A 15,736-nucleotide genomic window follows, 5' to 3' on the forward strand; every position below is an offset into this window, starting at 1 on the left:
TGTACATATCAATGATAAAAATTCTATTTATTAAAAAACCAGCCTCATGTTAGGCATACAGATATGCAATCTCCTTTTTTTGAATTTTGGTAAATATTTATTTCTCAACAAAATGAGTAAAAGAAAGATAAAAAGGGAGACACATAGGAAGAGGAATAAGAGGCCAAAATAGTGACCTTCATGCCTGGTATATTTATATATTCCAGTCTAAGCTGGGGAATCTCATTTCAAAATAATCTGCTTTATTCAATACCAAAAACCTCTTTTTTGTCCTTAACTATAGATTTACATTTGCCAGGTATGTTTTCCTAAAGCAAGGCTATGCACAAAACATTTAGGTTTTCTTCTTATTTATTTTATTCTATTTCATTTAATTCTAATTATATTCTATTTCATGTAACCCAACATAAATAATAGAAATCAAAGAATCATGTGATATCTAAGATCTCTGGTTAGTGACCAAAATCACCTCCTTCGATTACAAATTCCAGACTCATTTCATTGTCTTTGTTTACTTTTGCATTGCCTCTGAATTAAAACCTTACGTTTCTAACTCTTGGTCATTTAAAGTCTCCCAAGATCTCCCATTAAGCCTATCTAAAATTTGCTGAGCAAATGATAAGTTTCAACCTTACGCATATTATGCTGCAAATTTTGCTTATTCCGTTAATTTTACTCAATTGTAATATCTTCATCAACAGGATCTACTGGTTATTGCTTACCATAAATGAAACAAACTTTCTTAAAGAGAACAAATGTTGTATAGGAGTTTTGCATGAGTGGCATTACAAATTAGTAATTAATAAAATAGTATTGTCAAATTAGGTTTTTTTTTCAAATGAAAACCCGTGATTCTTATCTCATTCCTGAAATCAAAATTAACTTATTTAGAAACAAGACATAAAAATGTTGGCAGGATCAGCTCTCTCTTTTTTTTTTTGTTGGTTGTGTGGCCTTGGCACTGTCCTTGAGCTCTTCAGCTCAAGGCTAATGATCTACCACCTGAGCCACAGAGCCACTTCCTATTTATACACAATGGAATTCTATGCTGCCATCAGAAAGAATGACATCACCTCATTTGTAAGGAAATGGAAAGACTTGGAAAAAATCATATTAAGTGAAGTAAGCCAGACCCAAAGGAACATAGGCTCAATGGTTTCCCTCATCTGTAATAATTAACACACATCTAGAACTCTCCTAGCAGAGGATTACAATAGCTCAAACCCTAGATACATAAGGCCATATAAGGTGAGGCCTAATTAATGGACCTCCAGGACATGGAAACAAGAGCTTAATTATGAGTGACTGTTATTCTTAATGTACCATGTTTTTCGGTCTTCTCTTGTGTTGCCCTTTGGTTAATCTCATTTTGTTACAGTATCCCACTCTGTTACCTGGTATATTATACAGATGTACACTTGTTTATTTGAAATAGGAGGGAAAAATGAGGGGAGGAGGTGGGGGGAAGGAAATGGGAACCAAAACATAAGAAGGGATATCAATGTGTGAGAATTAATGCACCTTCTATCTGGCAAATATAACTGTAATCCCAATATACATTAAAATAAAAAATTATAAAAAATAAATAAAATAAAATAGACATTTTGTAAGCCTAAGAAGCTTAATAGTGAATGTTGTAGTATATACTAGCAAATTGTAGGATGATGGTGTGTGTGTGTGTGTGTGTGTGTGTGTGTTTGTGTGTAAACTAAAGGGGTTAGAAGTCTAATCAACTTTGTTATCTGTATGTATACTATTAAAGATATGACCAATGATTTAAAACATGTAGGAGGAAATTATTCATGTGTTATTTTAAATGTAACTACAAAAGGAGAGTTTTCCTTAACAAATAAAGAGCATACACAAATTAACAACAAACACATCAGCATAGTCAACATAATTTCTTCTATGGAGGTGAAAATATAAGTAGAAAACTTCAATATTAATAGATGTTGGATAGTGGAATTCCAAAGATTCATCTGAACCCAACTGACAGTAATGTGGAAGTAAATGCTCAAGTCTATTTTTTTTTCTTTCAAGTCTATTTTTGCTTTCTCTATTCCCTGTCAAGAAACAGATTTCCAAATGCTAATTTAAAATCTGTCCCTATTTTTTTTTGCCAGTCATGGGCTTGAGCTCAGGGCCTGAGCACTGTCCTTGGACTTTCTCAAGGCTAGAGCTCTACCACTTGAGCCTCAGCACCATTTGTGGCATTTTTCTATGTATTTGGTACCAAGGAACCGAACCCGGATCTTCGTTCATGCTAGGCAAGCACTCTACCACTAGGCCAAACTCCCGGCCCCTCTGTCCCTATTTTTTAATCAAAATGGAGAATGAAAAATCATTCATTTGTGATTCACATATTGCCAACAAAGCAGTTAGTTAACAGGTTAAACTAAACCAGAACAATCATATTGATAATTTGTCCTGACTAGCCCATTTTGTGTTGTGCTTGAAGTCATAAAGAGGAAGTCGGGCTCAGTCATAACAAGCTTTATGGAGGTATTATTAAAACAACAGAATTCTTGAGGATAAGAGGGAGGGGGTATGTCAGTAAGAAGAGTGACAGCTTTCAAAGTGAGATTGGCAAGTTTGTTTCCCACAATTTTAATGAAATGATCTGCATAGGCCAAACTATGTCACTGGCTTTAGTGAAATGTTATTTCCTCTGGTTATGATAGAGAAAGAAGGGGCTAACGATGAAGCAGAAATGACCTGCCACCATCGTCTTAAAAATACTGCAGACGTGTGGCTCTAAGTCTATCAGGAGCCTTCTGGAGTTTCCCAGTGAAAAAGAACTCTGCGTCTACATTCTATTTCTGTCCTTACAAATTTCTGAGGGTTTTTTTTTGCTGCTATCTAAGAAAAATTTGATATTGTTGTTGTCTAAGCACATTTAAACTTCAGTGGAAATAACTACCAAGTGATTCATGCCTATGTAGGTGAACAGAACGATTGTATCTGGAGCCCCAGTGAGCCATTTTCATTTCACTTTAAATAAAAAACAAAATGTATCTATGTCAGTCAGTGCCCTTCTGCTGTACTCAAAGGTATCAAACAGGCTACAATTATGATTGTGAAGTGATTGTGTCACATTGCAGGAAGGTTTATTGCTTTTGAGTCTGCTAGGCAGTAACACATTCTGTTTCATATTACTCTTTATATCATTGTTTGCCTGTGACTAGAATAATCAAATGCCATCAAGTGCTGTCAAATTCAATTTACAGTATTTTTCATGGAGGCGAGCTTTCTGCATTGTATTTCCTGTTTTTTTTTTCTCCCCTGCTATCCTGGAATACTCACTATAATCATGAGCTTTATTTACAAAACCAACAGAGTGAAGCCAAGTCCTAGTTGCTAACAGATACTTTATTTCCCTTTATTCAGAATAAGAATTGGATGTGCTTTTCTCCTACAATTAGCATTAAGTAGACGAAAGGAAACTATTTCAAAAGGGTGGGCACTTTAGAGCTTTCCCTGATGTGCTTAGCCTAAAATGCATATTCACATTAGCCACTATTTTTTTTTACATGTTCCTGTGTATTTGAATTAGAAATAGTCACCTTCAAATCAATGTTGGCTGAGAAGTAATTTGGCTCTGCTCATTTCTGGTAGTGTCATTTACATAACCAGGAAAGCAATAGTACTTTCTCTTTTCCTAATGCATATATTTCCCTATAAACCTTTAGTTCATTGCTGAAGATGGGTCTGAATCAAAGGATTTCAATGTCTATAGTTAGTTGAGAAGCTTAAAGGAAGTGTTCACGGGAGTTGAGGGCATTAGAGATCAAGCAAAAGAGAGAGACTGCTGGAGAGACAAAGGATGTGAAATTGGAATCAGAGGATGGGGAACTGAGGGAAAATATCTGGGATTCCTGTGACTGATGAACATGCTTTTTCAGTTTGCAATCTGAAAACATGGTACAACTGGTTTTCTTCTTTTGGTGTGTGTGGGGTGGGAGTTTGTGGGCTTGAACTCAAGGCCTCGCTGTTTGTCCCTGAGCTCTTTTGCTCCAGGCTAGTGACCTACCACTTTGAGTCACAGCACCACTTCTGGTTTTCTAGTGGTTAATTGTAGATAAGTGTCTCATAGACTTTCTTGCCTGGCTGGCTTTGGACCAGGATGTTCAGCTCTTAGCCTCCTGAGTATCTGGAATTACAGGTATGAGCTGGCTGCGTAGCTGATTTTTTGCTATCCCACAAGCTCTCTGTTGGCAGGGTTTTGCCCCTGGGATTGTGTACTTCTTTTTCTTCCTTCTACTTACTGCTCCATTCAGTTTCTATCTTTTCTGATCTCTTCCCTTCACCATTCCTCTCAGTTATTCTCCCACTATCCTACTCTTTCCTCAGTCCCTCTCTTCCTGCTTTCCTCATTTCCCCTTTGATTCCCTTCTTCTCATTTGCTTAATAAATTTTGCACATAATGGGGAAAATAAGCTATAGGTTACACTATTTCATGAGTCAAGGGGAGACTCATTGAAATGGAATGGAAAGTGAAGAGTGGCTGGTGCTTGAGGACGGCCCTGTGCATACAAAAGGTGTAGGGGATGAGAAACAGCCCTCTCACCTCTACATAGGTAGCGATGGCAGGGCTTACCTTGATCGTGATAGAGTGCACTCCTAAATCGACATGTCCTATTGGAACTTTGAACAATGGCTTAATAATAATAATAATAATAATAATTAATAATAGTGAGAGAAAGATTAGAATTAAGCCCCTATCTCCCAGAATCTGCTCCTCTCATGAGATCATGCTCCTTTCTCTTCACCAGTGAGCCTTTGAAGGAATGCCCCCAAAAGAAGCTGTGAGGGCTGTGGCGCAAAGAAATCTCAAGCAGGAAGGTTGTACAGTCGCAGCATGACTTTTTCCCTTGGGTAACATGTAAAAGTCTCTAGCATCTGTTCTAGTGTTCACCAGCAGGTGTTCCCCAACATAGGGACTTCCTTTGTGGAAGCAGACATGTATTCCAGTCTACTTACAGTCCTGGCAGAGGACACAGTCCTGATGGTCATGTCTTACCTGTACAGAAAGTACTTGAGGATGACTCCATTTGGCTTTGTAGGTGGCACCCATTTAATCACTATGCAAGATGGCCCCAGCACCTTGAGAACTGGGGTAGGGAGGTCCTCGGGGACTGCTTCCAAGGTTGTCACAGATATCTTACTGCTAACGCCACAACTTCCTGGGAAAATAACAGAGAGCTCTAGTAACTTGTCAAAAAATGGAGAGAAGTAGTACATTGGCCAACCAGCGTTACATATGCATGTAGAAGAGGAACGAGAGTTTTGTAAACTTGAACTTTTATTTGCATACTTCTATTCAGATTTTAGAACCATCCTATAATTCTCTGTAATATCTGAACAACTGTAAAGGGAGCTATGTGTGGATGGCCTATGAATTAACCACAGATTAATAAAGGAGATGCAACAGAGTATCTGCTCATCTGAGCTGACTTTCTGTAGTTCATTGCAATCATTCTAGCTAGCATTCTGCTACTGTATTCATGACCCATACATTTTGTATATTTTTAATAATATTTTACTTTTGTTAACATTTTAAACTAATCTTAAATCTTCAAACAAATAGGAATCAATTGTTTGGAAGGATACTTTATCTCCATAGCACAGTTTCAGGGATATAAAGATTAGAAATTAACTTTGCCTTTAAATGAAGAAACTATTAATTTAAAATGATTTCTATGTTGATCAGTTGAAGACTGCTTTGGGGAAAGTAAAACTCTTCCAATAAAAGAGCCATTGTAGGGAGAAGATGATTCCCAGTTTCTAATCGTTCAGAATAGCAACACTGCAAGCTTTAAATCCTAACCAACTCCATACAAACTGGATTTCCTTTGCAAGGTCACGCCCTAGGACTTGTAATACAAGCATTTCAATTTCTTTAAGATGAAGAAAAATGTCTGGTATGATACTGAGTTACATCTTTCTTTAAACTTAGTATTTAATAGCTATGGACACACACATACACATGTGTCTGTAATAGCTACACACAGCCATCCATCCATGTACATATACACACAGACACATATAATATGGTAATATCAATCTTTATATTTTATACAATATGGAGCTAAATAGTGGCTTTAATTAATGAATATTTTTTTTACAATTCCCTGCTCTCCTATCCCAAATCTTAGTTTACATTTACCCCAGCATCCACTAGGTGTGAAGGAGGAGATGGGTAATGCCTCCTTAAGATAACACAGATAGATGATAATTTTTCCTGAGTCCTGAAAGTCAAGGTAGCCATTTAAGTATATGACACAGAGTTCAGAGAAGCACTGTAAAACATATACAATTCATTTAAGTGTGGCACAACTTTTAAATAACCTCTTCTTTCCCCTCCTCCTGAATAAAATTTAAATAAAATCAAAGTTGAATACATTTCCCATGACATTTTTGTAATACCCATTTTGTTTTATATTACCAATGGCTTATTTGTGTGAGCTGGGTGTTTTTCTTTTAAAGGGCCTTATAAAACAAGACTTTACAAAACCACCACTTTAATATATTTAAATATTCATGATTTAATGTGCAGAAATGCATAATTCTTCACTTGATTCCAGGCTCTGATTTTTCTGGGTAAACAGTCCACTACAGATAATAAATGAAATGCTAGTCATTGTATTTGAACTGAGAATCCATTCTTTTTTAATGAAAAATAATATGAAATAATTTTTCATGCAAGCACAGGTTGAGTGTTTAAAAGACTTTCACCATTTTGACATGCTTGTATCCGTATCTGATACTGTGTAAATGGAGACAACTTTTCCAGAAGGGCTGACTGAGAGTGACCAACAGAGAAAGTCAGAGGTGTCACACTGCCAACATTGAGCAAGACATTGTACTCCACAGGAATTTGGGGAATCCGATGCCCTTTGAAAGAGAGAAAGAGTGAGAAAGGCATATGCTATACAAGATGTTGAGTAATTGTCCTTTGAGAATAATATATACTTAAATATTATAATTAAAAATCACGTAACTGCTGAATAGAGCAACTAGAAGCTACAGATCATTGAAGTTGCAAAGTAGTATAATGTATATTCCAAAAGTAAGGAATATATATTACTCATCTAAAACTATGATGACAGTCTTATTTTAGGAACGTCACATAAAACCACATGAATACTTAGATTGTGTTTGGCCTTTTACTAAGCTATTTTAACAATATTTGAAGCAAATCAGGAATTTTGCTGAGAGGAACAAAAAAATACATGTTAAAGTGAGAAAAAAACAGAAACAAACAAATAACATATATCATCTCTCCGAAGATTTCTTTATGGGTAAATCAAAAGAAGACACAGTTTACTTAAAATGCAGGGCAATTAGAAGTGGCATCGTATGTGTTTCATGGGTTTATTTACTTTTAAAGTACATTAAGATTGAAAAAAAACCACCAACAACACTGGTTTTTCTAATGACAATTATTTTTCATTGGAGCATGTATATGTATCCTGTTTGACATAGATCTCTAACATAATCGCCTATAAAAGTTTCCAAATCACAGACTACCAAGAGAATTCCCCCAGCATTATTGAGGCAGGAGAGTCCACTCTGTCAGGGAGACTTATAGACCTTAAATAAATATTAAATTTGGGTTCAATAACTGTCATTTTTACCAGTTTTCTAGAGAAAGAAAGTCTTGCCATGTTAGCCTATATGTAATCTTAGACATGGAATTCCATGCCTGTGGAGTTTTATTTGATCACGTGGAAAATGCAGAACATGCATACATTTAGAGGATCCAAGAGAAACTTCGAATGAAGAATAGCACAGAGTTTCCTATGAAATCATCTCATTGATCTGAAAGCTTAAAACATTTATGGGTTTGTGCTTAACAAGTTTGTCTTCAGACAGCATCACAGAGGAAAGAATACTAGACTCAATGACCCAAGAGAGACGAAAGTCATATAATGAAATGTGATCCATTCAGCTCCGTTATTTCCTATTTGACAGAAGAAAAACCCATCTTTTCTCTGATACTGTTGCAAGTGCTCACAGCTTGAGCATCTATGACGATAATGATATAGATGTCCTGCAGAATTGCTGCAAGTCTAACCTGGCTAACTCATCTATGACTCTCTGAATGAGTCCACCACAAGTCAGCAGAAAAGAGCAGGATAACTGCCATAGACAATGAGAGCAAGAATACTTCTGATTTGATAGACTGACTCTGACATTCAACCTCACCCACCCAGCTGTCATTACTGGGGGGCTGACTGATTAAATCTCTGGGGGCCACTGCTCTGGATGAATGGAAACTAAGTTCCTACCTCAGATGTGAGGCAATGAGAGAAAATTCAGTGAGCTGATTTTTTGTTTAGCTTACTTCTGTCTTTGTCAGAAGAAATGTACTCCATTGTTTGAATGACTGAAGACAGCAAGCTCTTTGCAAATTATATCACAATAAATGATTTAAAATAAGAAATGGGGGGAGAAAGAAATACACATTTGCTTTTTGTAGACGTGGCTCTGAGGCAGAAGTGCTAGAAGAGTCGGTACACCTGAAGATGTGAAGGATTCTGAGTAGGGCAGAGATCAATGCAGAGCCTTCAAAGATGTTCAAGGACATCAATTCTTTCCTCTAGCAAGGGGACAGATGATGCTGAATTTTGCACCCAGATGTAGAACTTCTCTTTTTCCACGTAGAACATGTTTTCCAAATTATCTGTTACATTGTCTTAATAGGTTGAACTATGATCACTAGTCTAAATTCTTTATGTCTCATAAATAAATGCTCATAAATGCTTTATGTGTCTCAAAAATATCAGATTTTCAACAGTGTACTGGTTATTTCTATGCCAAAGAGACCCTTCAAAGAGATCTCAGTGGAAGGTCCCAAATAGAGTTGTGTAAATTTTCCTCTGTCCAATCCATTCTTTCTGGGTTTCTTCATTCACTTAATGACATCCCCAAATGCATCAGCTCAGAGCCTCAGAATAAGGCCCATAGAGTAGACTGCTTTCTTTACTCTCGAACACAAACGAGCATTGCATTTTATTGGTGATTTTTTAAAAGAAGAAATGTAGGCTTCATGTATAATCAGCAACAAAGGAACTTTGAAGGTGTTAATAAGTACTAATGTGTATTTAGGGAAGCTCACCTTACTTGCAAGTAGACGATGGATTGAAAATACAAAAGACAGTCAGTAGAGACCAGTTTGTAAGCAACTGGAATATTAACATAGCATTTCCATGATACAAACAAGAAGAGTGAGGCACTGCACCTCTGTGGTAGGCCAGGCAGAAAGTATGTTTTTTTTTTTTTCTTTCTACACAAGAAGACAAGAATGCCAATCACATAAAGTCAGGAGTATTCTTCTCTCCATGTACCAGCTTTCAGTACAAAGCAGCCACTTAACACATATTAAATGAATGAATGAATGAATTAATACAATACTTGACAGTAATTTTTTTTTGTCGGCAATGAGGCTTGAACTCTGGGCCTGGGAGTTTTCCCTGAGCTCTTCAGCTCAAGGCTACTGCCATACCCCTGAGCCACACAGCCCCACCTTCCATTTTCTAGTGATTAATTAGAGATAAGAGTCACTCTATCTATAGTGTCTGGACTGGCTTTGAACCTTGATCCTCAGTTCTCAGCCTCCTGAATAGCTAGGATTACAGGCATGCACCACAGCGCCTGACAGACAGTAACCTTTTTTTAAAGATGAAGGTACAAAGGCTCAAAGAAGTCAAACCATTTAGTTCAGATTGCACAGTACTTGTCTGGCTTGACTGCAAGCCTGTGCCCAAAGCTAATCCCTTTTATGCTATGTTTTCTCTTGAAAAGGGCATTTAGAATTAGGATAGTAGGAGAAAATAATTAGGTTAGCTTTGAGCCAACATATATGCAGACAGCCATATTAGTTCTTAAAATCAATTATCTGCAGAGAAACAAATAATGGATCAGTCAGGATCATCAATGCAAGTAGCAAATTACAGGTGGATCTTCAATGTTTTGAATGTCAAGTTTTCTAATCTGAGAAAAACATATCTGGACATTTTCATGTGCACCTAGAATAAGAATAATGGGGCATATGAACAAACATAGAATTGCTCCTGGAATATGATTTTGATGTGCAAAAAATTTGGAGACATTTCAATTTCCTATCTGGGCCAAGAAAATTGGCAGAATCTCATTTTTTCCTTGTCTACAAAAATTGAATGGCTTTTCTTCCTAAAATATCTGAGATAAGAAAATTATATATATAGCAAATATTAGAGCTTTGGTAAAACTGTTGTAGAGTTAAAAATCCTAATATTGCCTCAGGGTGTAGCAACTGGAAGACTGAAGAACAGTTTCATGCTGATAGACCCTTGTGTTCACAAGTGTTGTGCATATGGTTCTTCAGAGACAACTTAATTTTTTTTCACTTGCTGTTGCTTTAAGATACATTCACTATGGCTTGGCCAATGACACATTTGGCAGTGTCAGGTAATAAATAATTCTGTATTTACTGGGCACCAGTGATTCATGACTGTAATCCTGTCTACTCAGGAAATTGAGATACAGGACTGTGGTTCAAGGCCAGCTCAAGCCAAAAAGTTTACTAGACTTCAACTCTAACTAACCAATAGCTGGAGGAAAGGCTCACGTACTAGAATGCCAGCAAAATAATCACATCAAACAACTGTGAGACCCTGAAGTCAAACCCCAGTTAACTAACCCCAACAACAACAGCAATTGCAAGCAAGGTTCAATTAGTGAGCAGGGCTAAAGAAGGAATCAGGAGTTCTCTTAATTTGCAACATAACTTTCTCCTTATCTTTATCCTGACAGCATTAGTAAAGCAGTAGACAATAAAATTTAAAAAGATTTGTATCCACATACAAATGGGATAAAGAGAAGAGTTGCTTGAGCATTGAACCTGTGGAAAAAGTTGGTTTTCTGTACAGCTTCACATGGGCTATAACAGTCCATCACACTTTAGCAAGTTATATTAATGGAAAACCACTTCCCTAGGGGATAAATTGTGTAACCTTACTTTTTTTGCAGGGGGGAATGATGCTACATATACATTGGAATATAACCCAAGGTTTGCATGAACTTTAAGATAACTAGCAAGACTTTAAATGGTAAGCCATGGCAATTGCTTTAGGGTGGTTTCATATCTCCTGAGATTGCATGTTCATTCTGTCTTCTTTTGTTTCCTAGTGGGTGGATTAGGTAAAAAGTTTGACAAATACAGATGTAGGAAAATTACGTCATCATCTTATTGAACCAGGCAAACCACATGGCAGAATCATTCAGGCCCTTCCGCTACTTTGTTTCCTGAGTGACCACTGGGTACATTAAATAACCTCTCTAAGCCTTTTTCTGCAAAGCAAAGGCACCAAGAGCTACTTCATGGAATGTTGTGAAGATTGCATTACAAAATACATGCCTCTTAAAGCACTCACTCTTGTAACAGAGAAAGTGCCAAAACAAATGACTGACACCCTACAAGATGAAATGAAATAAAGCACAACACACACACACACACACACACACACACACACACACACACACACACAAAGAAACCCAATTATCACCCTGTCCTCACATACCTCAAATACTTCTGAACTCATCTTTCATACAAAGTTACTGTTCCAACTACAAATCAGTGCTGTATCCATTCAAGCTCATGGCTTTCTAATGACATTTTTGTTTTCTATCTTTATTTCTGGTATGTGTTTGGACATGATCAAGTTACAACTCTATGATGGTGTTCTGTAGTTATGTTTAGTAGTTTTCTCACTAATTCATCCAAAGTTAGTTTACCCTGGCTTCATAGTTTGTACAGACTGGAGTCTGCTTCCAGACCATCTATACTACAAAAGGAAACTTCTCTGTTGAAAAGAACAGCATTCTGCCAGTGCTGGTTTCTCATGCCTGTAATCCTAGTTACTCAGGAGGCTGAGATCGAAGGATTCCAGTTCAAAGCCAGCTCCAGCAAGAAAGTCCATGAGACCCATTTATGTCTAATTAACCATCTAAAAGCTAGAAGTGGAGCTGTGGCTCAAGTGCTAGATAGAGGACTAGCCTTGAGCAAAACACCCGTAGAGATAACACCGAAAAGGACAAAATTCCTAGGGAATGGGAGTCAAAGAGCAAAACTACATTTCCAGTGTATCAGATATAGACATAATCTTGGTATAGAATTCTGCCCAGGTGAGCCAAAACACGACACTGGGCAATGTGCTTTTTGTGTTGTGGTTAATTTGCAATAACTGTCCTTTCTGTATCCCTTTGGAGAGTTGAAGAAAAGGACAATGCTTGGTTAAGTTGTGAATACATCCAGGATTGACAGGCACTCAGGATCAGGGTCCCTCCACTGTCAGAATTTGCAGGACGGTGACTTGTTATGTCTCCTGTGTCTCTGTACATCCGACACACCATCTGCGGGGAGTCTTCAATGACCAAACCTCCTGGCATTCTGATGCCAAAATAAAATGAAATGGGCATATTTGTGAGAGTCAGATGGGAAGCCATGAGACTTGGTTAGTTCCAGAGTTCATAAATTTATGTCAGAGCCAGAGGAGGCTCAGAAGCTCAAGTGAACCAATTTACCCTAAGTGCAAATGGCAGTTTTGTTATTTGGTGTCAAAGTTACCAGTCCCACAATGACAAGCTGCCATAACACATTTTCGTGTTCACTAAAGAACAAGAGTTTCGTCTGTTAATATTCCTTACAATGCTCCTTTTCATAATTTACAACAACTAGATGCTGATAGGTTATTTAACATTTATGAAGTTAAGATGTAATCAGAAAAACCCTGATTATCTTTACAAATAAAAAAAAGTTAAATTATTCAACTTTTTTTTTCTCGCTGTGGCTTCATTTCACAGCAGGTGCATATTTTACAACGGGGCAAGTCAATCATACAAGCCTTTTTAAAATCTTTTTTGGTTTTTTTTTTTTTTGAGCTGGCTCAGGAGTAATTCTAAGAAAATAATGGGTAATTTAGTTTGATAGGTGCAGTTGCTTCAAAACACAGGTCACACTTAAAACAGTGTTTTTAAGACACTGACCATAATTCTCCTTTCTGCAAGAAGGATGGTCTTGCTTAGGTCCATAGAGGGTAAAGAAATGAAGCAGGGCACTCTTGAACAGCTCCGTACCAACTGTATGGAGATCTGACACAGGGTGCATAGTAGTTATGGTTTCAGTCTTCCTCAACAGAAGGTAGGAGTACTGTGTGTGTGTGTGTGTGTGTGTGTGTGTGTAGAGGCATAGGACAATGCTTTAATCTTCTTAAGAACTCGTACCCTGCTTTGACTACCAATGGGAAAATCAATAAACTATTTCTCTTAGATAAATGAATACAATAATCAATTGATCAGAAGGCAAATTAATTATAGCCCATAGGGCTTTGAAATGCAAATGAAATGACCCTGGAACTATAGTCAAGCGTGGCTCAAATGGTACAGCACCCAAAGGTGAAAGAAAATGCACAAGGCCCTAACTTCCAGCATCACTATTGGCACAAATAAATAAATATAATTAATAAACAAACAAACATGGAAAAAGACAAGTGATGATAGAAGGGCTCTGAGTTCCAGGGCTCAGAAGTCCCAGGATGCCTAAAAGCTGAATTTCACTTTTAAATGTAAAGAACTAGTATTTCATTCAAAACATTACTTGAGGCTCTCTCTGGATGCCAAGATATCTAATGTCTATAGATAGGCCATATTGTGGCTAGCTTGCTTTTAATCAAAATTTGATTAATAAAAAGAGTTTATATCCCTAAGCAATATTAATTAAAATGATTTCTCAGCAGAAACATTGTTGCCAATTCTTTAATGGACTAAAAGATAAATGTGAAAGGGAAAGCACCAGTATTTCAATATTATGCATTAAACTTAAATAACTCACCGTCCTTACAGAGAAAAAGTGCATGTTGAATACAATGACATTGTTAATTAGAACATGATTAAGGGCTAGGATAGTTCAAAATAAAGTCATCATCTTGATAAATTAGAAGGGCTCATTATTATCTTCAGAGTTTAAATAATTTTGAATGTTTAGATTCTGAAACAGCAGGGTTATCTATCTCTATTCTTTTCCTGAATAAACCATTTATACACTGTGAAGTCTTTGCTTCTTAATTTCCCATAATTTTCCAACCATTAAGACAACATATATCTTTGTTCTCCTTTAAGTAAGTCTGGACTCAATGTTCAGGGAGCTAGTAAAAGGTAAAGAAAAAAAAGAACGATTAAGAGTAAGTTGAGCTGAGCTTCACCTATAATTGTAGCTCAGTGGGATGCTGAGATCTGGAGGATGGAGGTTCAAGGTTAGCCTAAAGAGCAGAGCTTATTAGATGCCACCTTTAAAATAAATAGCACGAAGCTTAGTTGAACTCAAAATGGCCTGAGTGGTATAGCAGATTTATATGTCATCTAAGTTCAAACAATAGTGACCAGCATCTGTAGGGATCTGTAAGGATAGCATGTGTTATCATGCTATCACACTTGCTATATAACAACAGTGGAATTGATATCACTATTATTAAATCACTATTTCCATTATTACTGTATTACAAGTCTCTTATAAATGAGGATCTTGAACTTTAGAGACATTGTGAAGATGGCTCAAGGCCTCAGGAAAACTAACTAGTGGGACTCATTCCACATAGAAACCAATATTTCCTTTTGAAGATGTAAGTATGTATTCTATTTGTCTTTACAAAAGAATTTCTTTATTTTTCCTCCCTCCCTCCCTTCCTCTTTGTGTGTGTGTGTGTATGTGTGTGTGTATGTGTCTGTGTATGTGTGTGGTGTTTGTGTGTGTGGCTGAGCTAATGTAAAGACAGAAGTGGGCTTTAGTAGGAAAAAAAATTTTAAGCAGCAGGACATACAAAAATTATGTACATTTGCTGCATGATAATTTGTAGAAGCATAAACATCACTTTGTCCCTTCCTTAACTCTGAAAACATAAAGATACGCTGCTTCAATATTAGTTGATTTGCAAGTGCAAATGTTATACAAAGAGTAGAAATTTTAACATTTTTTAAAATTTTTAGTAATATTCCCACTGACATTTATCAGGTAATGACTAAGCAAAGTAAAATGGAGCAGGATCTGAGATGGGGGAAGGCTGGAGAATGCTGAAGGAAGTTTACATAGTCCCTGAATAGTCAATCTCTTTGCAGACATTTGGGAAAAGACCCCTTACCTAACTAGAATCTTCCTTCCCTTGGACCCTGCTTTTAGCAAGGCCTGTCTGTTTCTCCTGCATCTCCAGATGGGGATGAAGAGATTTTTGGTTACCAGTTCCTTCACACAGAAGGAGAGAATTGTTGGTAAGTTGGTTTTTCACTATTTCCCACAATTAATTCTTCTGGTCTTAGTCACATTTCATTCTCCAAGAATCATTTGCTTTTCACCCACATGTCTGTCTCTGTTTCTTGGTCCTGTGGGTTATGATTTCCAGAGAGTTCATGCATCTCACATCTGAAAGACTTTGGGCAATAAAATAAACGTTTTATGCAACTCAAGAGTTATGCTACAGGTAGAGATTAGAACTCATACAGTATAATTTCTTAGAAAGGGTAACTATATACACCAGAAAATGGGTGAATGAAGAAATGAGTGAATGAATATATATTTGTCAGGCCTGGGACTTGAACTCAGGGCCTGACCACTGTCCTTGGGCTTTCTCAAGGCTAGAGCTCTACCACTGGAGCCACAGAATCATTTCCGGCTTTTTCTCTGTATGTGGTATGGAGGAATTGA

General features: G+C 37.0%; 1 protein-coding gene across 1 annotated transcript in view; it reads right to left on the bottom strand.

The window, feature by feature from the left end:
- The window catches only part of LOC150039010 (usherin-like), a gene marked incomplete at its 5' end in the record, with an annotated part of 572,498 nt that overhangs the window by 86,211 nt on the left and 470,551 nt on the right, over positions 1-15,736 (bottom strand). Inside the window, 2 exons of the mRNA XM_090328110.1 lie at positions 5,021-5,183; positions 6,736-6,894. Of these exons, the coding sequence (XP_090184236.1) occupies positions 5,021-5,183; positions 6,736-6,894 (322 nt within the window). The remainder of the gene's footprint in view (positions 1-5,020; positions 5,184-6,735; positions 6,895-15,736) is intronic.

The sequence above is a fragment of the Megascapheus bottae genome, unplaced genomic scaffold (genome assembly GCF_031878675.1).
Source record: "Megascapheus bottae isolate mThoBot1 unplaced genomic scaffold, mThoBot2.hap1 H_1, whole genome shotgun sequence".
In the NCBI taxonomy this organism is placed as follows: Eukaryota; Metazoa; Chordata; class Mammalia; order Rodentia; family Geomyidae; genus Megascapheus; species Megascapheus bottae.